This window comes from Excalfactoria chinensis, chromosome 28 (genome assembly GCF_039878825.1).
Source record: "Excalfactoria chinensis isolate bCotChi1 chromosome 28, bCotChi1.hap2, whole genome shotgun sequence".
NCBI classification, from domain to species: domain Eukaryota; kingdom Metazoa; phylum Chordata; class Aves; order Galliformes; family Phasianidae; genus Excalfactoria; species Excalfactoria chinensis.
Window position 1 is genome coordinate 49,175 of NC_092852.1, and position 26,258 is coordinate 75,432.

The window sequence follows — 26,258 nt, forward strand, 5'->3', positions numbered from 1 at the left end:
CACTGCCCACCAGTAACCACCAGTAACCACCAGTAACCACCAGTAACCACCAGTAACCACCAGTCCAGGGGGGGGGGGGCGGGGGGAGAAAGGCATTTTGGGGGAGAAATGGAGGATTTCACCTCAGGGGTAACAATGTCTGGGAGGGGATTTGGGGCAACTCTTTTGTTGGTCTCTATCTGTAGCAGCTTTGGGGCACTTTGGGGGATAAAAGAGATCAGTGCATGTTTTGGGTGAAAAAAGGCCAAATTTGGGGCCTTGGGATCCCCATTGGACCCCATCCCCATTGGAACCCATCCCCATTGGACCCCATTCCTATTGGAATCCATCCCCATTGGAACCCATCCCCAAAGGACCCCATTCCCATTGGAATCCATCCCCAATGGACCCCAGCCCTGTTGGAACCCATCCCAAATGCAACTCATCCCCAGTGGACCCCTTCCCTAATGGACACCACGCCAAATGGGTCCCATCCCAAATGGAATCCATCCCAAATGGATCCTATCTTAAGTGGATCCCATCCCAAATGGAACCCATCCCAGCTGGATCCTATCCCTAGTGAACTCCATCCCTAATGGGACCCACGCGCAATGGACCCCATCCCCAATGGACCCCATCCCCATTGAACCCCATCCCCAAAGGACCCCACCCCCAATGGACCCTATCCCTCAAGGACCCCATCCCCACTGAACACCTTCCCCAATGGACCCCATCCCCATTGGACCCCATCCCCAATGGATCCCATCCCCATTGAACCCCATCCCCATTGAACCCCATCCCCAATGGATCCCATCCCCATTCAACCCCATCCCCAATGAACCCCATCCCTAATGGACCTCATCCTCATTGAACCCCATCCCTAATGGACCCCATCCCCATTCAACCCCATCTCCATTCAACCCTATCCCCAATGGACCCCATCCCCAATGGATCCCATTCCCATTCAACCCCATCCCCAATGGACCCCATCCCCATTCAACCCCATCCCTAATGGACCCCATCCCCATTCAACCCCATCTCCATTCAACCCCATCCCCAATGGACCCCATCCTCATTGAATCCCATCCCCAAAGGACCTCATCCCAACAGATTCTATCCCCGGTGGATCCCATAGGGGGGATGGAGGGCTGGGGATGGCGTTGCCCCTCACCACGGTGTCAGGGCCTCATCCTGCTGACATCCCAACACCTTCCAACCCCGCTGCCACCACCCCATGCCTGGCAATGTCCCCACCGTGTCCCCAAATCCAGGAAGAGGGAAATCTCAGCGGTGACAAAGCACCGTGAGGACAAAGGACCGCAGCGCTGAGCTCAGACAAAGGCTGACGGCGGGCGGGGGGCTGCCAGGAGCCCATAAATCACCGCTGTGCAAGCAGGGCTGCTGCCAGCAATGGGATGTGGGTAGCGTGGTGTCACCCTATGGCGTCAACCCGGGGTCTGCGGTGTCACCTGTGTGTCATTGGGGGGGGGGTCGGTTCCCATTATGGCAGCAATGGGGGGGTAATGGGGTGAGTAGAGGTAATCGGGGTATCCTTGACCTTGATGGTGGAGGTGAAAGGGATGGGAGGGGGAAAAAGGGGATGGGGAAATGAAAGGGGGGCAATGGGATGGGCAGGATCAGCCCCAGTGCCCCCCCTGATAACCAGAATAGATGGAAAGGATGGGGAGAGAGAAGGGATGGATGGGAAGGAGAAACGGATGGGAAGGATGGATGGATAATAGGGATAAATTGGTAGGATGGATGGAAGGATAAGGAGGGATGGATGGGGAGAAAAGATGGATAAATGGACTTGGAAGGACGGACGAGTGGGATGGATGGATGGATGGATGGATGGATGGATGGATGGATGGACGGAAGGAAGGATGGATGGATGGACGGATGGACGGATGGATGGATGGATGGATGGATGGATGGATGGAGAGGAAGGACAGACAGAAAGGAGGGGTGGAGAGGAAGGATGGGTGGGCAGGAAGGGCACAGAGGGATGGGAAAGGTGGGTAGGGTGGATAGACAGGATAGAAGGTTGGAAGGACAGACGGATGAGAAGGACAGACAGGGAGGAAGGAGAAATGGATGAGGATGGATGGATGGACGGGAAGGACAAGTGGATGTGAGCTACATGGATAACAACAGAAGGAAGGGAAGGACAGATGGATGGATGCGAAGGACGGACGAGGACTCCTCTCTCCTTAAACACCTCAATGCATCTCTCCCCCACCCCCCCTTTGTCCCCTTCCCTACCTCATCCTCATCCCATCCACACTGGGGGGGCAGCCCTATGTATGGGGGCTGCAAGCTGCTCCCACCTCCCTTCTATCCCCTCCTGCCTCCTCCTGTTGGATTTTCTGCTTGGGTTTCAGGCGCCGCTCGCCCTCCTGCATACAAATTGCAGCCTTAACCCCAAATGGAGAAATGCAGATGTAATTTTTTTCCGTGCGGGTTGCCATGGAAACCATCCCTCAGCTGCTCCGTACTCGGAAGGTAGACGAGGCCGAGGTGGGATCGTTGGGATGGAAAGAGGTCCCCAATGGACCCCAAAGGGATCAGGGGATGGGAGGGGATGCGAAGGTCCCCAGCACTGCAGTGGTGATATCCCCACCCCAATGGGGTCACCCCAAGGACTGATCCCTCCGTCTCCCATAGGGAAAGGGGAGACAGCCCCTCACACGCCTCATTTTGCCTGTTTTCTACCCAAAATGGGTCTCCCCAGCCATTTTGCGGCACACATTGTGTTGTCTTTATGACCCCTTCCCACACTTCTGTGGTGCAATGGATCCCATCTCTCGGCTCAGTGGGAACAACTTTGGGTTCAGAAGGGGCCCCCAAATGCTGCCTCATGGGGGGCAAATCCTCAGCCCTGGCTTTGGGGTCTTCCATTGGGGATGTGTGGTTGGGGGCGATGGATGGAGCAGGGGCAGCACTTGGTTGTGTCATAAATCTCTGCTTTTTCCCATCGTTTTATGGCTCTTCTCAAACAAATGTGAGAAGATGGAGAGAAAAAAATGTAGCGTTTACCAAATGGGGGTGAATTTGGAGAGAACTGGGCAAAGAAAGAACCCACACGTCCCATAGAACACAGTGAGCACAGCCCTTATCAGCCATCAGAGAATCCACCGCCCGAGGGGCTTAAATAGGGGCGGGGGATTTGAGGGGGGGGGGGTCGGACGGACCCTATAGGGGTTCGGGTCTCCCAAGAGGGACGGCCACGTCGCTGCGTTCCTGTTGGAGTCCGGAGGGTGGAGCAGTTGCCCCAAAAATGGGACGTGATGAAGTTTCCACCCCATTCACCACCAGGGGCTATAGGGCAGAGATCCGGCCGTGCTGTTGCCCTATGGGGCACTCCCAGCTGTCTGTGTCCCATCCCCATGGCATAACCACATCTCCCGACCCACTGCATGAGTTGTCATCCCATCCCATTCCACCCTATTGCATCCATCCCATCACCCATCCTCTCGTCTCACCCTATATCATCCCATCCCATCCTTGGCTCTCCGTATCATCCCACTTCTCCAACCTATTGCCCCATCTCGTGTCCCAACACACCCCACCCCACGAACCACCCCTCCATCCTACAGCCCATTGCCCACCCCCAACCCACCATCCAATCCCATGGACCACCATCCATCCCATCCCATCATCCATTTCCCCACTCCACAACCCACCAACCCATCCCATGGCTGCTCACCCATCCTACAACCCAACACCCACCCCAAACCCACCATCCCCATCCCACTCCATAACAACCCCCCCCCCCCCCCCCATCACCTCACCCCCCCCCATCATCTCACCTCCCCTCCTTTCACTTCTCCCTCCCCATCTCTCCATCCCAACACGGTGATGGGGATTGGGACCAGAATGGGGTCAGTGTGGGGAGACCCCCCCCCCACAGTTGGGACCATCCATTCAGCTCCCATTGCTCTGAGAACAAAGGAACAGCAGAAGATATTGGGAGAAATATATGGGATGGATTGATTTCCCCCCCCAAACCTTCAGCTTTTGTCATAGGTTCGGGGTGGGGGGTGGGGAAACTTTGTGCCCATAGCTGTAATGGGGGCTGTCCCCCCACCCTGACATCTGCTCATGGGCATCCAAATGGCAATGGGATATGGGGCTGTGGGATGATGGGGCTGTGGGATGATGATGGGGCTATGGGACCATGAGGATATGGAGCTGTAGGGATATGGGGCTATGTGTCCCCAGACACAACCCCATATTTGCCACCAGAGCATCCCCACTGGCTCAGGGTTCCCATCACAGCCCTTTTGGGGGTGGGGGGTGGGGGGTCACACCATCCCTGAGCCCCCCAATAAAGGGATATCCCCACCCATAGCACTGCATATTGCATTATGGACCCATAATGGCACTGCACCATAGGAGTAAATCTCACAGCTTCCCCCCCCCCCCAAACCCCCGACCCCAATAAATATCTCCATTTCCTGCTGTCCCGGAGGGAAGATCCGATCCGCTGCTAAATGTCAGGGACGTAAAGTGAAGTTTGTCATAAAAAAAGGAAAAGGGACATAAAATAAAAGGGGGGGGGTTGGGGTGGGAGAATGTCCCTCAATGGGGGAAGATTGTGGGGTTGGGGGGGGCACAGCCCCCATAGGGGTGATAGGGGGACCCCTAGAGAGCCCTACTGAGACCCCACACCCTTGGTGACACACAGGGGGGGGGGGGGGTTGGGGGGGAGGTTGTATTGGTGTCCCCATATCCCTGTGCAGACCTCGGTGCATCCCACCCCACCTTCATCAGCAGCCCCGAAAAGCCCCAAAGTCGCCCCAAATTCAACCCCCCCCCCCGTGGTTCCTCCTTCCCATCCCAGCGTCTCGCAATGACGCCATCCCATATCGGGCCCCCTCTGAATCACTTCGTTTCAGGCGCTAATTAAGCAATGAGCCACAACGGCGGGGATTTATGGGGTCGTATTTCAGACGGTGGCACCGAGTGAATGTCCCTGTTGGGAGCCCCGGGGCCACCCCGGTATTGGGGGGGGGGGCTGTTGGTCTTTTGGGGGTGGGGGGGGTGATAAAGGAGCACTCAAGGCCCAAAGGTGCTGCTCTGTGTCCAGGGTGGGGGGGGGGGGGTCCGGTGGGTCACCCGATGTGCAGAGATGGGATGGGAATGGTCTCAGTGTTACTGGATCAGCTCCATCCTCTGCCCTCCTCCCCCCCCCCCCAGCAGGGATCCAGCTGTGCCCAGCTGTGGCAGTGGAGCTGGGCTGTGAGCAGGTGGAATGGTGATGCTGGGATCCAGCTGTGCCCAGATGTGGAAGAGCTCCCCCCCGATCCAGCTGTGTGCAGCTGCGATGGTGATGTTGGGGTCCAGCTGTGCACAGCTGTAGCAGAGTCTCACTGTGTCACCCCCCACCCGCCACTGTCCCTCTGTCTGTCCATCTGTCCCTCCATCCCTCCATGTCTGTGTCCTACTGTCCCTCCATCCCTCAGTCTCTCTGTCTCTACTCCTGTCCCTCTGTCCTTCCATCCCTGACCTTTCGGGATGAGATCCTCTCTGCCCCTCTGGAAGTGTCCAGCTTTTTGTCCCCATCCCATTCCTGTCCCCATTCCCATTCCCATCCCAATCCCATCCAACCCCCATCTCCACCCCCATCCCCATCCCATCCCATCCCCACTCTACCCCATCCCAATCCCATCTCCATTCCACCCCATCCCATCCCATCCCACCCCCATCCCATCCCCATCCTATACCACACCTACCCCATCCCATCCCATCTCCATTTCACCCCATCCCATCCCACCCCATCCCACCATCATCCCATCCCATCCCATCTCATCCCATCTCCACCCCCATCCCCTCCCCATCCCCATCCCCATCCCCATCCCATCCTATTCCATCCCATCTCATCCCATCCCATCCCATCCCATCCCCATTCCATCCCCATCCCATCCCATCCCATCCCATCCCATCCCATCATATCCCCATCCCATCCCATCTCCATTCCACTCCATCTCATCCCATCCCCATCCCCATCTCCATCCCCATCCCCATCCCATCCCATCCTATCCCCACTCCATCCAATCCCAATCCCATCTCCATCCCACGCCCATCCCATCCCCATCCTATACCATTCCAACTCATCCCCACCCCACCCCATCCCATCCCATCCCATCCCCATCCCATCCCATCCCACCCCCATCTCCATCCCATCCCATCCTCATCCCCACCCCATCCCATCCCATCCCATCCCGTCCCATCCCCATCCCCATCCCCATCCCAATCCAACCCATCCCATCCCATCCCATCCCATCCCATCCCATCCCCATCCCATCCCATCCCACCCCCATCTCCATCCCATCCCATCCTCATCCCCACCCCATCCCATCCCATCCCATCCCGTCCCATCCCCATCCCCATCCCCATCCCAATCCAACCCATCCCATCCCATCCCATCCCATCCCATCCCATCCCATCCCATCCCCATCCCATCCCATCCCATCCCATTCCATCCTCATCCCCACCCCATCCCAATCCCATCTCCATTCCACCCCATCTCATTCCATCCCATCCCATCCCCATCCCATCCCATCCCATCCCATCCCATCCCATCCCAACCTCATCCCCACCCCCATCCCTCACTGGGACACAGTCGGGACCACCACCACAGTGACAAACACCCTGGGGGTGACACCCCCCCATCTTCCTCCCTCCCCCATCACCCCCCACCCCATAAATACCCCATAAAGACCCCACACAACGTGCTCAGCAGCCGCTGTCCCTGCGGTGCTTTGGAGCCGACGTTCATCCCAAGGTCAAAGCCATCGTGGTGACATTAACACAGCGACGGTGGAGGGGGAGGGGGGGGAGGGGGATGGGACCCCCCCCCCTGTGGGGTGGGGGGTGGGGGGGGGGAGTGCAGACACTGAGCTTTAATTGAAGCCGTTAAGGTCAATGGTGGCTGATGGAGCCGGGGCTTAAATCAGGGAATAAAGGGGGGAAATGGGGAAAATGGTGATTAAAAAGTAAATGAGGAGGGAAATAATTGGCTTGGGGAGGGAGGGGGGGGGGGAGGGGAGTAATAATGGGGGGACAGCAATGGGAATTGGGTTGGGGGAGGGGGTGGGGATGGACCCCCCCCATTGTGACAAGTGGACGGACGGATGGATGGGCTCCTTCCAGCCCGGCTCCTCTCTATTGATTTTCCTTGAATGAAAGTTAATTATAACAATGATTTAATTAATAGCGGCGCTCTTCAGGCTTTTATGGCTTCCCGCATTAGGGCGGCCCATAAATCCCCTCTGACAGCACCAATGGGACCCCCCAAACCCCCCTAAAACCCCCTCAAACCCCCCCTAAGCCCCCTCAGACCCCCCAAAACCCCCCTAAAACCCCCCCAAACCCCCCCTAAACCCCCTCAGACCCCCACAAACCCCCCTAACCCCCCCCAACCCCCCCCTAAGCCCCCTCAAACCCCCCTTAAGCCCCCCCTAAGCCACACGTTGCACTCGCTCCCTATAGGGGGAGCTCGCTGTTCTCCGTGGTGCCGCCAGGGGGCGCTGTATCCCCGCCCCCATTTGACCACGCCCCCTTCTGCCCTTCCTCCTTTCCTTGTCCTCCATTCAGGCAGGCGGCACCACTGAGCGGAAGGGGGACACTCTATGCGCAGGCCCCGCCTCCATCTTTTCCTCTCTGTGGTTCTTTCCGGGCGCGCGTGCGCACTCGGACCCTCCGCGCTTTGCCCGCTGCCGGTGCTCCAGGTGAGAGGGGCCGGGGGCTGCGGGTGGGGGGGGGGGGGGGGGGGATCCTTCTTCCTCCTGAATGGGGGCTGGGGGGGAGAGGAGACCCCCTCCTTATGTGGGAACATAGAGGAGGGACCCCCCCCCCATGAGCTGCTTTGAGGTCACCCCCACGTTGAGTTCTATGGGGGCCTCCTGATGAGGCTGGGGGCGATCCCCCCCCCCCCCCCGGCCCCCATATTAACCTCCATGTTGGGCTGCCCCCCCCTACCCCCCATATACCCCCATTCAATGCACTGAGGGCTATTCCTTGCTGCCAGCCATTGGGGTGACCCCTTCGTGCTGCTCTTTGGGGGGAGCCCTTCACGCTGAGCCCCCCCCCCACAGTGCATCTTGGGGTCCTCTACCCCTTACAATACACTTTGCCATCTCCCCCCTTCACCTTAAGCTTTGGGAGCCCCCATTGGGACCCCCACCCCCATTGGGACCTCACAGTGCATCTTGGGGTCCCCTTACCCCTTACAATACACTTTGCCATCACCCCCCCCCTTCACCTTAAGCTTTGGGAGCCCCCATTGGGACCCCCACCCCCATTGGGACCCCCACCCCCATTGGGACCCCCACTCCAATTGGGACCCCCACTCCCATTGGGACCCCCACCCCCATTGGGACCTTACAGTGCATCTTGGGGTCCCCTTACCCCTTACAATACACTTTGCCATCACCCCCCTTCACCATAAGCTTTGGGAGCCCCCATTGAGACCCCCACCCCCATTGGGACCCCCACTCCAATTGGGACCCCCACCCCCATTGGGACCTCACAGTGCATCTTGGGGTCCCCTTACCCCTTACAATACACTTTGCCATCTCCCCCCTTCACCTTAAGCTTTGGGAGCCCCCATTGGGACCCCCACCCCCATTTGGACCCCCACCCCCATTGGGACCTCACAGGGCATCTTGGGGTCCCCTTACCTCTTACAATACACTTTGCCATCACCCCCCCTTCACCTTAAGCTTTGGGAGCCCCCATTGGGACCCCCACCCCCATTGGGACCCCCACCCCCATTGAGACCCCCACCCCCATTGGGACCCCCACCCCCATTGGGACCTCACAGTGCATCTTGGGGTCCCCTTACCCCTCACACTACACTTTGCCATCTCCCCCCTTCACCATAAGCTTTGGGAGCCCCCATTGGGACCCCCCACCCCCATTGGGACCCTCACCCCCATTGGGACCCCCACCCCCATTGGGACTCCCACCCCCATTGGGACCTCACAGTGCATCTTGGGGTCCCCTTACCCCTCACACTACACTTTGCCATCACCCCCCTTCATCATAAGCTTTGGGAGCCCCCATTGGGACCCTCACCCCCATTGGGACCCTCACCCCCATTGGGACCCCCACTCCAATTGGGACCCCCACTCCAATTGGGACCCCCACCCCCATTGGGACCTCACAGTGCATCTTGGGGTCCCCTTACCTCTCACAATACACTTTGCCATCTCCCCCCTTCACCTTAAGCTTTGGGAGCCCCCATTGGGACCCCCACCCCCATTGGGACCCCCACTCCCATTGGGACCCTCACCCCCATTGGGACCCCCACCCCCATTGGGACCCCCACCCCCATTAGGACCCCCACCCCCATTGGGACCCCCATCCCATCCCTCTGCTCTCCCTCATGTCCCCTCCCCATGCTGTTCCCTCACCCCATCCCTGTCACCTCCAGGCTACCCCCCTACCCCAGGCCCTTATCAGCTCCATACCCCCCCATCTCTGCCCCCCACCCTCTGACCATCCATTGGGTGGCACTCAGTTTGCCTTGGGTGACAGCAATACAGCCCTACCCACATGGCTCAGCCCTCCTGGTGTCCCCTCATCCCCCCCCCTGCATGTCCCCAGGGCCACCTTCCCCCTCACTCTCCCGTATCCATGTGTCTCTTCCAGCTGTGTCCCACAACGTGTGTCCCTCTTCCCTCACCATGTACACCTGCACAAAGCTCCTCACTGTTCCTGCACTGGTGAGTGGTGACAGCATCGATGGGTGACAGCATTGATGGGTGACAGCATGGATGGGTGACAGCATTGATGGGTGACAGCATTGATGGGTGACAGCATTGATGGGTGACAAGAGCTTCAACCCCAACATCCCATCCTGTCCTTCTAATATGGGGCTGGGCACAATGATGCTCTGGGTTGGGGGTGGGAGAGGATTCTGGGGATATATATTGGAGCTTTAAGGCCACAGACTGTATTTGGGGGTGGCTTTGGGGGGTGGGGGGTTGTGTTATGTCCCTCCCAGTAATGTGACAGTCGTGCCTTGTAGGTGTGGAGGAGCCCACGTGTGCTGTGCCAGCCTCTCTCTGCCTCCCTGCTCAGCACACCCAATGCACGGATGGAGCAGGTAAAGTGCTGGGGGGACACGTAGGGACTGGGGGGGGGATTCTGAACATGGGGGGCTTGAGGGACTCAACACTCATAGACATGGGGAAGGAGCCGAGCCCTGTGTCCAGTTTGGGGTCCTCAGGAGGAAACTAATGCAGGAGGGGGCTGTGGTGATGCTGTCCATCCCCATTGCAGCTCAGGAGGCTGCAAGGGTGTTAGTGGGCAGAAACTAATGCAGGAGGGGGCTGCGGTGATGCTGTCCATCCCCATTGCAGCTCAGGAGGCTGCAAGGGTGTTAGTGGGCAGAAACTAAGGCAGGAGGGGGCTGCGGTGATGCTGTCCATCCCCATTGCAGCTCAGGAGGCTGCAAGGGTGTTAGTGGACAGAAACTAATGCAGGAGGGGGCTGCGGTGATGCTGTCCATCCCCATTGCAGCTCAGGAGGCTGCAAGGGTGTTTGTGGACAGAAACTAATGCAGGAGGGGGCTGCGGTGATGCTGTCCATCCCCATTGCAGCTCAGGAGGCTGCAAGGGTGTTAGTGGGCAGAAACTAAGGCAGGAGGGGGCTGCGGTGATGCTGTCCATCCCCATTGCAGCTCAGGAGGCTGCAAGGGTGTTAGTGGACAGAAACTAATGCAGGAGGGGACACGGTGATGCTGTCCATCCCCATTGCAGCTCTTGTCCCCACTGTCCCCATCCCCCCAGCTGCACCCCAGTACCTGTAGGAGCATCGTGACCAGCGTGGCCCGCAGGGACATCGACACTGCAGCCAAATTCATCGGTGCTGGTGCAGCCACTGTAGGGGTGGCTGGTTCTGGGGCCGGCATCGGCACCGTCTTTGGAAGCCTCATCATCGGCTACGCCAGGTGAGGAGGGGGCAGGGGGGGGTTGCACACCAGCCGTATCCCACTGACCACGTTCCCCTTTTCCCCTTAGGAACCCCTCACTGAAGCAGCAGCTTTTCTCCTACGCCATCCTGGGCTTCGCCCTCTCTGAGGCTATGGGACTCTTCTGCCTGATGGTGGCCTTCCTTATCCTCTTTGCCATGTGATGGAAGCGGTGCTTGCAGTGTGAAGGTGCCGCAGTGATGCTGACAGTGGCTGCACCTCAAACACGGCTGTGAATGTGGGGCAGGACCGGCCCCATTGCTCACCCCCAACCGACAGGGGGGGAATAAATACGGTTGGACAACAGCTCTGTGTCCTCGTGCCTCCTTGGTGGCTTAACCCTTGTCACTTGGCTGGGGACATCCCATACATACCCTATGGGGACACTGAGCGCATGGTAGTGCTGGGGTTGGGTTTGGGGGTGTCACATCCCCATGGTTGCCCTGCTGTATCACCTCAACCCTTCCTTAGACCCTGTTCTGTCGCGATATCATCATATCATAGTATCATAGTATCGTGCGAGTTGGAAGGGACCTTAGAGATCATCGAGTCCAACTCCCAGGTTTCGAGCCCCCTGTGTAGCGAAGCGGCACTTCTACCCCCTGCACCACAGGGGGGATTCGAACCCGGGTCCTTTGGTGCCGCAAGCAGCAGCTTATACCACTGCGCCACCGGGGCATATCGCGGTACCCGCTACGGGCGGGACAACCCCGCGAGGGGGGGCGTGGCCAAGCTATAAACCACGCCCACTTGTAAACCACGCCCACTAACGCGAAGCCCCGCCCACCGCGCACCGCCATTGGTGCGCACCACGGCGGCGTCTCCTCCCCCTCTAGTCTCGCGAGAGCTCGGTGCGCGGGGCGGGCGGGGGCTGAGTGTGTGTGGGGGGGGGGGGGAGGCCGGGCCGGGCTGAGGGGAGGCGGGAGCGGCCGAGAGGGAGACGCAGCCAACGCGAGGCCCCGGCAGCGGCGGCAGCGGCCCTCCCCGAGGTACGCGGCGGTTCCGGTGCTCGGCGAGGCCTCCCCGGTAGCGCTGGGGTTGCCCCGGAGGGAACGAAGGGTGGTGGGGAGCGCCGGCCCCTCCCCCCCCCCCCACAACTCTCCCCGAGTTTTCCTCAGGCGGCCGCTCGGCCCCCCCCCTACCTTCTTCCCGCCTCTTCGCTGACTGACGGCGTGAGGCGGCCAATGGGCTGCGCGGTAGGCTTTGAGTGACGGGCTTTGCGGCCAATAGCGGCGTGGATGGGTGCTGCCAGTGGGAACGTCCCTCCTTTTATGGGCGGGGCTTTGGGTGGCTGTGAGGGGGCCCGGGCGGGGCCGGAGGGGGAGCGAGGAGGCCTGGGGGGGGTTGGAATGGGGGTTAAAAGGGGGGAGATGGGGGTTAAAAGGGGGGAAATGGGGGTTAAAAGGGGGAAGTTGGGGGGTAAAAGGGGGGAAATGGGGTTAAAAGGGGGGAGATGGGGGTTAAAATGGGGAAGTTGGGGGGTAAAAGGGGGGAAATGGGGGTTAAAAGGGGGGAAATGGGGGGTAAAAGGGGGGAGATGGGGGTTAAAAGGGGGGAAATGGGGGGTAAAAGGGGCCTGTGGGGCTTCAGAGGTTCAGGAGGGCTTTGGGGTGGGGGTCTACATGGAGGTGGAGGCTGTGGGGGGGGGTATGGTGGGATAGTGAGATGGGGGGGGGGGGCTGAGGCTGTGGGGGGGTCTCTAGGGAGGTATTGGGGTCCTGGGGATGGTATTGGGGTCTCTAGGGAGGTATTGGGGTCCTGGGGATGGTATTGGGGTCCTGGGGGAGGTATTGGGGTCTCTAGGGAGGTATTGGGGTCCTGGGGGTGGTATTGGGGTCTCTAGGAAGGTATTGGGGTCCTGGGGGTGGTATTGGGGTCTCTAGGGAGGTATTGGGGTCCTGGGGGTGGTATTGGGGTCTCTAGGGAGGTATTGGGGTCCTGGGGGAGGTATTGGGGTCTCTAGGGAGGTATTGGGGTCCTGGGGGTGGTATTGGGGTCCTAGAGCTGTGGGGCAGGAAGGGGGCTTGGGGGAGACTCTGATATATGGGGGAACCCCAAGGGGACAGGGAGTGTTGTGGGGTGGGGGGGTGTCCTGTGGGTCCTCCATTGAGTGCTGGGGGGCTCAGAGCTCCCAAGAGGGATCCAGAGAGCGCAGTGTGGTTGTAGGTGCCCCCTGGGTTGGGGTACAGTGAGGGGGGGCTCTGAGCCAACCCTGCCCACCACCAAAGTGATCCCCCATAGCACGCAGGGAGATCTGCAAGCTGCAGAATGTGGAGGGTTTGGTGTTTGCTTCCCTATTGCTGACCCCCCCCAAGGTCTTTCTCACTTGGGGGGGGGCTTTGGGAGCACTGAAGCATTGCGGTGCAGTTTGTGAGCGTGGCCTCGGAGCTGCTTTGTAGGGTTGTCAGTGTGGAGTCCTGCAGCTGTAATGGAGAGCTGCAAAGATGGTGGGGGCTTGGAGCATCTCTGTTAAGGGGGAAGGTTGATTGCTGTGGGGCTGGAAAAGGCTGATGCAGGGGGTTGAGCTGCTTTAAAGGAGCTCTGCAAAGAAGGACCTATGGGTCCTGGTGGTCTGCAGGATGACTGCAAGCCAGCAGCATGCTCTGGTGGCCATGAAGGCCAATGGTTCCATGGGGTCACTGCACAGAGTGTGGCCAACAGGACAGGGAGGTGCTCCCCACTCTGCTCTGGGTGGCCCCATGTGGAGCATTGGGTCCAGCATTGAGGGTGAAGAGCTGGGAGAGCCCCATAGGGGCATAGGACAGACTGAGAGCCCCAAGGGCTGAGCAAGGGAGAGAAGTGATGTGATCAATGCTGATCAATATCTCCAACCCTTATCAATATTGTGCTCGAGTTGTGACGACAAGCCCTCCTCATTCTGCACGGCTCCGCTGCTCTGTGCTGCCCTCTCCTCTCTGCATCCCACCGTTATCATTGTGAATTGCTTCTCTCCCTGCTCAGGCCCCTTCCAAACGAGACCACGTCCCGACGTAACATGGAAGAGTCCAACACGAAGGCGTTGCTTCAGCAGGCTGCCTGATTTGCTTTGCTTCTCTGCAGCACTCGTTGAGTAGGGCCCTTTTTTCTTCTTGGCCAGCAGCACCGAAGCCTGAAGGGATTGTCTGGTTCTTTGCAAACTGCTTTAAAAATAGGTTGTCGTTGAAATGCAGTCATTTCTGAAGGAGAATTCAGCTGCAGTTCTGAACCACGGGCTTTGTTGGATGGTTTTTTTGGCCTGGGATTTTTCTCGGTGGGGGACTAAGAATAACTTCAGTGTTTTAAAGCGGAGGAGAAGGCTGTGGGAGGTGGATTCAACAGGCAGATATTGGGAAATGTGTAGGTTAACGTCCTCACTCCTTGTTCTGTAAAGGGAGAGATTTCCCTTCTGTGACGTGAGTGCAGCGATTGATGTCACCGAGCATCATTGCTTTACGGGTTGGAGAGTGCTGGAGTGCTTGTTTGCCTTTGGTGTTTGAACAGCCAACCCCAGGGTTGCACCTCAGCAATGGGAAGCACAGAACTGTGGGGTGGTTGGATTGGAAGAGGGTCCTTCACGACCACAGAACCAGAGGATGTTTGTTGGGTTGGAAGAGCCCTCAGTGCCCCCCAGCCCCACATGGTGCTGCTCCCATCCCCATCAGCCACCCAGCTTCCCACCCATGGCCCTGTGAACCTCCATAGATGGGGCACCCACATCTCTCACCCTGGAAGTGGGAGAATATGTAGTAGAACTTTTCCAGCCACGAATCTCCTTAACGCTGTGCCAACCCTTTGCTTGTACCTAATTGCAGCATGCTAAACACTTCCTCTGCCTTTTGGCACTTGCCTGTCAACTAGCTAAAAATGATCCTCGTCCACTTTCCTCAGCTCCCAGCCCAGCTCCACGCCCAGTTATTTTAATCTCCCCCCTGTAAATCAATCCCTCCAGCTGCTTAACTCCGTTTTCCTGAATGCTTTCCAGTTTGCCACATTCCCTCTGGTGGCTCCGAGCTGAATAATGTGGTTCCCCCCCCCACCCTCCCCATTGCTGGGGCTCTGTGCTGCGTCCCAGGTTATGAAGAAGGAAAAGCAAAGAAGGAAAAGCATGACAAAAGCTTTTAAACGAGCTGAAACCATCCCAATTGCGTTTTGTATTTCACTCCAATGTAAGTTTTTCCCCCCCACACTCTGAGGGGGTTTTTCTGGCATTCATTTGTACTCATTCTTCCTCCGCTCGTATTTCTGCTTTCTCGAGGTTCCTTGTTTTTCCCACCGTGTGTGTTTTGGTGCTTTGGTGCTCTGCTGCTTTTTAATCTCGCTGTGATTTATGGAGCTGTTGGGTGCAAACAAACTTCCTGTAGAGCTGAGCGTGCACCTTCTTCAGCAATTCAATGGGGCCGTGCTGAGCCTGGATGAGCTGCAGTCCATGCAGTGCAGCTGCAGCAGCGGTGGATGAGCTGCAGTCCATGCAGCACAGCTGCAGCAGCGGTGGATGAGCTGCAGTCCATGCAGCACAGCTGCAGCAGCGGTGGATGAGCTGCAGTCCATGCAGCACAGCTGCAGCAGCGGTGGTTGCATAGAAGAGCAGCATAAGAGCAGACAGGGAATAAATGAACTGTAACTTCTCATCAGTGTCTCCATTCAGAGCCCTCGGGATCTCATGTGGGAGCTGAATGGCTCAGCTGGGCTGCAGGAAGGTCTGTGCGTAGCATGGGGCAGGCAGGAGGTTTCCTTCCCCTCTTTTGAAAGGGGGAAGTTTGGGCATAGAGGAGGAGCAGGATGTGCTGAGATCCACCTGCACTGCACAGCACTCAAATACAATGCGTGCACCCTGAGAGGGCTTTCCAGTGCTGGCAGAAAACATGTGTAATGGCAGACCCTGGGGGCTGGGGACCTGTTGCTTCTTAACTCCCTTCCCCCTTATGCTTCAGAGTCATTCTTCTCTTTTTTCCCTTTCAAGGAGCTCATAGCACGGTGGGCAGGTGCAGAGCCAGCAGAGCAGAGGTGTGAGCAGGTCTGGGTGTCCCATGGGAGCCCAAAAGGCAGAGCCCTTTGATGCAGAGCAAACCACTCAACGTGAGCACAACAAAAGCGCGTTTATAACCCGCCTTCCTTCTGAGCCCACCACAGGTTGCCAGCTGCCACATCTCATCATCTGCTGACAGATCCCCAGCTCGTGTCCCTTGGGAGTCCCCAGCAGATGGGTGCCCACATTGCACCCACAGCCCATAGGGTTCCTGGCTGTTCCCTGCGGTGATGTTCTTTGCTCGGCCTCTTTCTCCCTTTACAGAGCTGGTGTTTGCCTTCTGTTTGGCTGCAATTAGTCTTGGCTGCTGGGAGCCTACCCTAATTGTTTCTCTGAAGCTCAGCTTTGTAGTCTTGTCTTCCAAGAGGTTTCTTGTTGTTCTTTCCACCCTTTGCCACACCTGGTTGGACACGCGTGAGCACACACAGCCATACAGCAGCCCTTGCGTAGCACGCGCTGCCTTGTGCCTCGTGCCAAAGCTTGACATTTGTTTTTAAAACATGATTAATTCGGTGCCTTAAACAACTCCAACGCAGTGCGGTTTCACCAGGGCTAAATCCAGCTTTCGTGCTGGCTAATTATTGAGCAGAACAACTTGCTTGGATTGCACCTCTTCCCTCCAAGCCCTCCACACACACTGGGAGGCTCAGCTGGCTGCAGTCAGCTCTCCTCCCTCCATGCAGGAGCAGGGGGGCTGCTGTCCTACATGGGGAGCAGGGCAGAGCTGAGCTCCAGGATGGCAGCGTTGCCATTTGTTGAGCTTCCCAACAACAGCGACGCGCTCAGCTCTCATTGATTGCCAGCAGAGCTGGCCCTGCAGCGGTCTGGAACGCTGCTGTGCCGTCCCACCCTCGTGCAGGAGATGCAGTGCCAGCTGCTTGGCAAGCAAACAAAGCGCCCTGGCCGTGCTGCACCATGCAGGGATTTCACTCTGCACGCGCAGCCTCGTCTCTGAGCCCCCTTTGTGAGGCACAGCCACGAGCAGCCCCTGCAGGAGAAGCACCACGAAGGTGTTTTTTCCCCCCCTTCTCCAACTGCTTATTGCACTTTTGGTTCTAAAGAGCAAAGCTGCAAAGTTCCCCACTTCCCTGCCGTGGAGGATGGGCTGCCATGCTCCCAGTGCTGCTGCTTGCACAGTGCTCATGCAGCTTTCTCATTTCTTTTTGCCTTATAGAGCTGTTTCCAGCCCCAGCTGGCAGAGCCCTCGCTCTGAGTATCATTGTTACTATTAAGAATAATAGTAACCTGCCCCCAAAAGCAGCCTTTCACTAACTTCAGCATATGAAGGACTTGGCTGGAGGTAGACTTGGCAGCACTGGGGAACAGGCAGTGTGTATTTATACCTGAGTGACTGCGCCGGGCTGTGTTATAGCCTTTAACTGTTTCCAACATGAGTGAAACAGGCTTAAAGCAGAACACAGCGCTGTGTTTTCAGCCAAATGCTTTTGCTGGTGCTGAGTCAGCAGAGGGACCAAACCTTGGTGGTGCACAGCAGGTGCTGCTGGTCGTGTCCCTGGTTGAAGGTGCTGGAAATCTATGGGAGTTTTGGAAGTGAGGCCGGGCTGCTGTTGGCTGAGCAGCCGTGGGTTGCTGTTGCATTGCAGTTGTAACAGCATGTGGAGTTTTCTTCCTCCTGTGCTGTTCTAATACTGTGGAGCTGTAGGGGATGGGGGGGGTTGGTGTTGGCTGATCTCCTGCCATCCCCATGGCAGCGGTGCCCCCTGCTTTGTGTGGAGCAGAGGGAGAAGAGGAGGGATGATGGCAGCAGGGACAGCCCTGGGTCAGCTGTTGGGGGCCCCGAAATGTGAGAGCAGACACTGCAAGCGCCTGCAGTGCAGATTTACTGCCTGCAAATGGGGCCGAGGAAGTCTGCCTGTAAGCTTAGCTGAATTGGAAGGTGTTTCTATAAGAGACATTGCTCATCAACCACACTGAGCAAAGCCAACGTGATGAGATGGGATGGTGGACATCACCCTGAGCACGTTAATGTGTGGTGATGGAGCTGCTGAGAGGCTTTATGCTGCCTTCCTCCTCGGGATGCTTTTCATCTCTCTGTTGCCTTTCCTTTGCTTTTGGGAAGCTCCCTGCCCTTGGATGAGCAGCATTTCCAATGCTGAATCCATCACCTGCATGAGATCTTGAATGGATGTGAACTAGACATCGCTTCATTCATGGCTGAAACACAATTGGTCCAGAGGTGGAAAGCAGCTCTGGTTAAACAGTCACGTGTTGGATTTCCAGACATGCCTTTTATTTGGAGGATTTCTTACTCCCTTCTGATTTTAGGGCTCACGGATGAAATAATGGTTCCATAAAGCGTGTGTGCCTTCGAATTCTGAATAAATAAGAAGGCCCACGTGAGGTGTAAATAACAAGAGGTGGGACAAAATGTTTGTCCTTTATGACAGCCCTCAAACAGAGCTCGGTGCCTCCCACCCCCACCATGATTCCCAATGGCTTTCATTCATGGACAGTGGTTTGGTTCATCCATAGGTATCCTTACATCTGAGCCTGTCCGCCTCGCAGCCCTGACTTGGATCTGCTGTAGCATTGCTCACACACACCATCGCAGGGAAAACACATCCGAGTTTCACTTGGGCTCCTCAGTCCCATTCCCAGGAGCTTATTTTCTCCCTTCCATTGACACATGGGCTCTTACGGACTGAATAATTTCAGGAAATGGGTTGCAGTTTTTAGGTCACTTTGGCATTTCCTCGATAAAGCAGCGTGTTCTGCAGGGCCTGTCACGGCTCTGCACTAACGATCTCTGCTCAGTGAGAAGCAGTGGCTCTCTGAGGTTTTTCTCCCTTTCTTAAACCTGAGTTATTTCTCCCTCCTGTAGTAGATCTCGCTGTGAAGACACACACACCCAAAGATGTATTGCTGCTAATGAAGGAGCACGGGGCAACCCGGGGCTGCTATTTGGAGATGCTTTCAGAGTGCTGCTTGCTGCAGACCTGAAGGCAATGCCCAAAGAAATCCCACCTGAGCATCTTTTCCTGCAGGCTGGGAAGGGTTCGTTTGGTTGTGGCACAAAGGAGGTGATGGGTTGCTTTGTATTGTGGTGCTCAGTGCTGGGTACGGGTCTGCTCTCACCTGCTGCCCTTCTGGGTTCATGCTGAGGTTGTTTTGTTCCCTTAGCAGAGAAGCAGCATCTGCGCTCGTCTCCCTTAAGCTGGAGAGGTCCTGCAGCAGCCGCTGGGTGCTGAGCAGTGCTTGAGCCTTGCTGAGGAGCTGCTCTGTGCTCTCACCAAATCCAGGTGCCAAGGAGCTCTGCCTGCTGCTGGAGTCCTTCAGCCCTTCTCTTACCAGAAACTCGAAGGGGAAGCACAATTCTGCCTTGTGAGTAATTGCACTATGATTTAGAAAGGATCTTTCTCCATCTTCTCGCCCGGGGAAGTTGCTGACTTGCTGGTTTATGTTGGATTTTGTCTCGTATTCATCAAAGGCTTCCAGACCCTTTGGACAGATGCCTTTTTGTATTAGGAATCTGATACTTGGCACTTGACTAGAGAAACCTTGCTCGTGTTAAAGCGTGTTGTGCCAAGCAAGGGCTGCTCTGGCGATGTTTGGCAAGGCTTGGTGAGGGAAGGCATTTCAAGAGAGAAGTCACTGTTTATCTCCCAGGAATTTGCCCATGGAAGGAGGAGCAGGAGGATGCTTCCCTCCCCCTTCAGCTGTGTTGTGACCCCCAGCATCCTTCCCTTTGTGCTATGATGTGTGGGCCACCCTGCAGCACGGCTGGGAGCTGCTCCCACTGTGGCAATGCGGGACCTCTCCAACACCTCTCCAACATCAGAAGCTGGGCCAGATCTGATCTGGAGGTTGGCCAGGGTGAGGAGGATGGTGGACAACCCTGCTCTGCTGACAGCTCTTATCCTGCCAGCCCCTGGCATGGAGGCAGGGTTAAGGAATGGCTCTTTTTGTTATGGTAACAGTAAACTTGTTACTGTTTATATGAGTTATAAACAGTGAGTTGTGTGGCTGGGAGGACTGGTGGAAGCGGTGCTGGGGAAAGCTGTGCTGGGGAAAGCGTTCTGGCTGCCTGGGGCTCTCAGCCGAAGGGTTTGTTGATGTTACTCCAAGGGAAAGCTTTTCTAGCCCCAGCCTGGCTGCCTTTGGCCGATGTGCTGCCCCAGGGCCCTGGTAATCCTGTGCTGGGCTTTTACATCTGACAGGATGCTGACAATGCCTCCCTGTCCCATCACATATGTGCTTGGAGCTGGACAGCAGCTCTTGGTGGCGGCTGTTGTTTCATGTGAGATTTGACCCTTTTCCCAAAGCATGTGGGAATGCTCTTGATTTGCAGCTGAGCTGTCGCTTTGCTCCTCCATGTGCTGCTGTCTGCTTTGTAAGGCCCTTCAGGGAAGGAGAGGACATCCTGCTAACAACGGTTGCAGCTCCAGGGCTGCTGGGTGGCTCTTGCAGGCAGGGGGTATAGATGTATTTAGTGCCATGTGGATCCCAAAGCAGGCCTGTTGTTGGGGATATCCTATGGCCATGCTCTGCAGGCTGGAGGCTCAGAGCTGTGCAGTCAGGAGGGACCCCCTTGGACTTTGCTTTCGCTCCGAGCTGTAGGTTAACTCGTAACGACTCGTTAAATACGCCGTGTCTGTTGGAGATTTACCTCGCGATAGTTCCTTGCCAATATTCCAGTTTATACAGTTGGGTTTACTTTATCAAGCTTATAAAAGTATCAGGGTGTTGTGCCTCTGAAGCAGATTTTACAGCGCTGGCTTTTGGCGTTCTTTCCCAGCCGACAGCTTTAAGCTCGCCTGTAGCTTTTTTGGTTGCAAAGCAAACATTCTCACTCCTTCCCTCGTACCCCAGAATAACTCTTGAAGTCAAAGCCTGGGGCTCCCACACAGCGCCATCCTGCAGAGATGGAGAGCTCTCAGTGCATCTCTGGGTGTAAGAGATGGAGATGAAGAGGTGAACAGAGAGCTGGGCAACCCAGGGGAGGAATGGGCCCCTTCCTTGAGTCCCTTCAGGTGTCAAAGTGGGGCTGAAGAGTTGGCAGCTGCTCCCATTGAGCTCTGCAAGGACCTCGGGCAGCTGTGTTTGCTGTGTGTCCAAGTGGCTGCTCTGCCTAAAAAGAACTTCTCCTCTTGGTTTTTATGGCACCTGAAGGTGGGTTTGTGGGGCTCTGTGCCATGTGTTGGTGTGGGGATGGCAACCAGGTTCCCACTGTGCCTTTCGGGGTGGCTGTTGGGGATGCTGCTGCTCTCTGGCTCCAGATTGCAGCTGAGCATTCTCATAGACGATCAGGAAACACAAAGCAGAGAGCTGTTAATGGCTGCACTTAGACAAATAATAAAGAGCCCTTCCTGGAAGGCTCTCAAAGCAACATGTTTCCTTCCTTGCATTTTAGTGGGAAATCTCTTACTATTTTTGAAAGCTCGGGGCAGTGCCTTACACTTCCTTCTTTTTTAGGTAGTGGCCTAGAAATGGCCATCGGGTTTTGCTTTTCCTTCCCTCGTGCTTATCCAGCAGCACTTTGCTTTTCATTGCGCTGAACCTTCCGCCCGGCAGTTCCAGCTCCCAGTGGCAATTAGAGATTCTGCACTGAGCCTGCCTGCAATCTTGTCTATTCCTCTGTAGTAAGACGTATATGCCGCAGCACAGATCCTGTGCAGCCATCCATAATAATCTCGTTTATTGTGGTTTTATCTCTTCTTCCCAGTAGCAATGTACTGCCCGTCCTTGGGGCTCGCTCTGGTGTCTTGAGCACCATTTGTGTTTGAATAGGCTTGTTTGTATCGCGGCTCCGCTTGTTAATGCTCTTGGCATGGCTCCCAGGTCTCAACCAAGTTACCCAAATTGATCTGGGATGGCCTTGTGACTCATTAGTCTGCCAGAATTAATCCCATGTAGCTCAGCCTCATCAAAACTGAACTCCTTGCTCTGTGCTGCCTTTTGTGGGTCGGGGAGGTGGGAGCTTCGTGCTGCATTGCTCCCACTTGGCCCAACTCCCTGCAGGAGGATGCTGGGATCCTCACCGCGTTCCTCGCTCAGCTCCGTCTTGTCATTTTCTGTCACCCTCTCCAGGTCCTCCACCCTTCTCTAAAGCTCTTTGCCCTGTTTGGCAGCGCAGGAAGGACTGCAAACAGGTTTGCTGTGTTGCCCATCGGTGGAAAGGCACCGTGCCTCCAGCTGCACCCTGCTCAGGCTTGTTGCTGCATGCTTGGGCTGCTGGGCTGCCGTGCTCTGCTGAGCTGCCTTGCACTGATGAGAACTGCACCATCGTTTTGGAGAGCTCAACCCACAGCAGCCCCACATCAGGTGGGAGCACACCAGGAACTGAAGCCTCATCAGCCCATACACAGACACAGCACAGAGCTGATCCCACCTGCAGGCAGGTGCTTCTCTGCCCGAAGCCAGCAGCCCTTTTCTTTGTGCCCTGCACCTCTCAGCTCACAGCTGGGTCCCCAGGCACCTCCTTTCTCTCCCCATCTCCAGTGCTTCTGCAGCTCATCCTTCAGGCAAGTGAATGGTAGCAGAGCTCACACACACACACACATACACACACGTCAGCAGAGCGTGCCATTTGCTTTTGTTTTCTGTTCCACTTTCAGCCTATTTTTAGGAGGGCAGCTCCGCAGCTCTTTTGGTTTTGTTTCATAGTTGGTGCAAACCTCGAGCTTTAATTTTGTGGTCTTATTAAATGTAAAGTTTATCCTTCTGATTGATGGGAATAAACCATAAATGTGCTGGTGCTGGGAAACCAGTGAGTGCATTGGGGAGCCGTGCTGTGCGGCCGTGCTGTAGGGCTGTGCTGTGATGCTGTGCTGGCACATTTGCAACAGAACAATTTCTGCATCCAGCCCGAGATTCAATGGGATTTGAAGTATTTCAGCTTGTTTTGCAAGACGCAGATGTGAGAGTGTGTTGGGCACAGGCATTCCTGCAATAACAATAGTCACATGCAAGCACAACAATAGAGCCTTATTTTTAGAGCGTTTTTCATACCAGCCCTGTCCCCCAGCATCCAGCACTTTGTGGTTGGGGATTTGTGCCATCTGAAGACGGAAGGTTTGCAGTGGCTGTGCAGAAGTGTGTGCTGTTTGGGGTCCCGTGGTGATGTAGGGCTGTGGGTTGTGTGTGGGGCCAGCTGGATGTGGGGCAGCAGGAGCAGCTCTATGGGGATGATGGGCATCCTGCTCTGCAGGCTGTGGTTGCTCATTACTTCTGCCAACCATGACTTGTATCTGCAGATCCCGGCTTCAGAATGCTTTCCAACCTTGACTTCTAATTGGAGCAGGTCTGTAACAGCTTTACAAACAGAATCCTTGCATCGTGGCACGGATGAGGGCCATTGTGGGCACCTGGTGGGACGTTTGCAGTGAGATATATCTGTGCAAGAGTCCCTGTAGGTAACAAACAGCACCAAAGAAGAGCGGTCAGCCTGTGGCTGCCCAACCAACACTGCAGCCAAAACCACGTCCTGAGGCTCCAGCACCCTCCTGTGTAAAGCTGATCTGCAAAGATGCAGAGCATCACGGCTGAAAGGGCCCATAAATGCCAGGAGTGCTTTGGAAAACCTGCATCCTGCTTTTTTGCTTTTTTTTTTGGTCTCTTTTCTCCTAAAGTCTTTCCAAATGGAAGTTGTTTGTAATGGGTTCCGTGAGGTGCCAGCACAGTCCTGGGGGAAATCCTGTTCAGGAAGGCTGGTCTTTCATTGCTGCTGTTGATGCGTGTAGTACATCTAATTCGTTTTAAGGGAGTTAAAATATTACCCCTAGGTGTCTGTCTAGACGAGGATAACGGGCTTGGTTTTGTTCTTAATGGGTTAGTTAACGTGCTTTGGGACCACTTTGGTTTATGGACTGATTTACCAGGGGGAAAGCAGCATATGGGGTTGGCTTTAATATCTGCAGGAAGAATGAAACTTTTTAAAACAGGGGAAATGTTGATGGCTGAGGTAAGTGAAATGAGCTCACTGCCAGGCCAGCACCACAGCCCCATCCTTTGGGCTTCAGTACCCAGAATGGCACCTTGGGTGTGTGCTGCAGTGCTGGGGGGGCGGCAGGGGATGGGATCCCTATGTATGTGAGGGGGGAATGGTGGGGAAGGGCAGCATTTCCCTGTCAGATCAGGGAGCACTGAATACAGCAGCAGGGGGGAATGAGGCATCATCTGCTACAGACCTGCACGAGGGGATGACACTGGGCAGGGTTAGGGTTAGGGTTAAGGGTTAGGGTTAGGGTTAAGGGTTAGGGTTTGGGTTAGGGTTAAGGGTTAGGGTTAAGGGTTAGGGTTAAGGGTTTGGGTTAAGGGTTAGGGTTAAGGGTTAGGGTTAGGATTAGCGTTAGGGTTAGGGTTAAGGGTTAGGGTTAGGGTTAAGGGTTAGGGTTAGCGTTAGGGTTAGGGTTAAGGGTTAGGGTTAAGGGTTTGGGTTAAGGGTTAGGGTTAGGGTTAAGGGTTAGGGTTAGGGTTAAGGGTTTGGGTTTGGGTTAGAGTTAAGGGTTAGGATTAAGGGTTAGGGGTTAAGGGTTAGGGTTAAGGGTTAGGGTTAGCGTTAAGGGATAGGGTTTGGGTTAGGGTTAGGGGTTAGGGTTAAGGGTTAGGGCTAAGGGTTAGGGTTAGGGTTCTGTCTGCCTGCCTTCCCATTGCAGGGGCTTCACAGGGTCATTATGGTTGGAAAAGACCACTTCAGATCATCCAGTCCAACTGTTTGGACTCATCATCCCTGTGGTGGATTTTCCATTCATACCCAAATGGTTCTGTAGGGATTTTGCATGGTTTTGAGTTCTGAGACCAGACTTTGACTGGTCTGTTTGAATTCTCTCCATTCTTCACGAGGGAATTATGCTGGCAAGCTCCAGGTGGGTCTGCTGGCCGTGTGCTTTATTGAGCAGCCTGCAGCCTGCTTGCTGGGTTGCACACAGAATTGATGCAGTGTCTGCACCGCCACCTTTATGCTCCTGACTCACACTTTCCAAAGCCTCAAAACAAAGTAGGTTGTCTTCAGTTTTTTTTCTTCATCCGAGCAATAATCTGAGCTTAACGTTGGGAAAAAGTCATCTTTGTCAGCGCTGACACCCGTGGGTAAGCAGTGAAGTGGTAAGCAGTGGAGAGACATATAGCGTGCCCTCGTTCTGCCTTTGGAAGCATCCTTTTGTAAGGCTCCACTTGCTTTGGTGAGGAACTGCAGCTTGCAGCTGAAGGTGGGGATGAGATCTGCTGCAGAGATGCACTGTTGGAAGCCAGGCCCATGTTGATGTTGTCCTGCATGCCGTGCATCCCATGGATGCCCAACCCAGGGGTGCTGCTGGGCAGCACAGTGCTCTGAGGCCTGCTGTGTAGTGTGGCTTTGGGTTTACTTCTTGCAGGCAGTCCTTGTTAGCAGGGCGAGAGAAGATCACACCTGAGCTGTGGCAACACACTGTGCATTGCTTGGAAGTGGCTTTTCAGCTTTCTATGGGCTGCAGCTGCCTGTCAGCTCCGTGCTGACAGAGCTCTGAAGCACACTATGGTAATCTGTCTGCGTTTCTTTGCTTCCCCTCACCGTTCCCAACATGCTAAAAATCATCAAAGCAGTGAAATAGTGTCCCACGCTGCAGGAAGAGGGATGGGATTGTGTTGCTGGTATCCAATCATCTGCTTATTCTGCCTGTTCTTAAGAAGAGAATTTATTGAAGCAATTTATCCTGACTAAATGTGATATAAATCTCAGCACATGTGTGTGCATAGCAGCCCTATTCCGTCTGCCTTTAAAGTACAAGCAAACCCTGCTGCTGCTCTGCCTGCCCTGCAGATCTGACTGCGTGATGTCCCCAGTTTGTGGCCCAGCTGTGCCATGGGATGGAGCTGGCAGGCAGAGCCCACAGCAGCACCAGGTTTGCTTTGGATTGGGTTGCTTTGCTTTGCTTTGCTTTTCACTTTGGGCCATTGGAGCCCCCAGCAGCGATGGCTGATCCCTTTCTTTCCTTTCTCATGCAGCTTTAATTCACGTTGGAACTGTGGGCTTTGGGCTCTGCTGACCTCGTGCTGTTCTTGTTGGGAAGGCAGAGGGTGGGATGGACAGGTTTCCAACCAGCCCTCCTTAGCAGTGCATCATTGGCTGCCCTGAGACACACAGCAGCTCCTTCCCCATAATTATGCCACATGTTGAACAATAAGACTAGTTTGTTGATGGAACAGATACATCCCCAACCTCATTCCATACAACCATGCGCATACAAAGGTGACTTCAGCAGTCTGTAAACGCTTCCAGCACTGAGCTGTTTGACAGCAGGGTGCCCTCACTGCTGGCTCAGTGGGGCAGCATCACTGCTGCAATGTGGGAGCTGT

The 26,258-nt window shown here is 55.7% G+C and overlaps 2 protein-coding genes across 2 annotated transcripts in view; both read left to right on the plus strand.

Annotated features, from left to right (window-relative positions):
* LOC140263282 (ATP synthase F(0) complex subunit C1, mitochondrial-like) overlaps window positions 1-11,266 on the plus strand; it is a 30,124-nt gene extending 18,858 nt beyond the window's left edge. Inside the window, 6 exon segments of the mRNA XM_072358108.1 lie at window positions 7,579-7,712; window positions 9,637-9,646; window positions 9,648-9,710; window positions 10,016-10,093; window positions 10,779-10,939; window positions 11,010-11,266. Coding sequence (XP_072214209.1) covers window positions 7,579-7,712; window positions 9,637-9,646; window positions 9,648-9,710; window positions 10,016-10,093; window positions 10,779-10,939; window positions 11,010-11,124 — 561 coding nt within the window. The 3' untranslated portion in view covers window positions 11,125-11,266.
* Window positions 11,267-11,850: 584 nt separating this feature from the next.
* LOC140263303 (cyclic AMP-dependent transcription factor ATF-7) overlaps window positions 11,851-26,258 on the plus strand; it is a 52,289-nt gene continuing 37,881 nt past the window's right edge. Inside the window, exon 1 of the mRNA XM_072358143.1 lies at window positions 11,851-11,949. The gene's annotated coding sequence lies outside the window, so the exon portion shown is untranslated. The remainder of the gene's footprint in view (window positions 11,950-26,258) is intronic.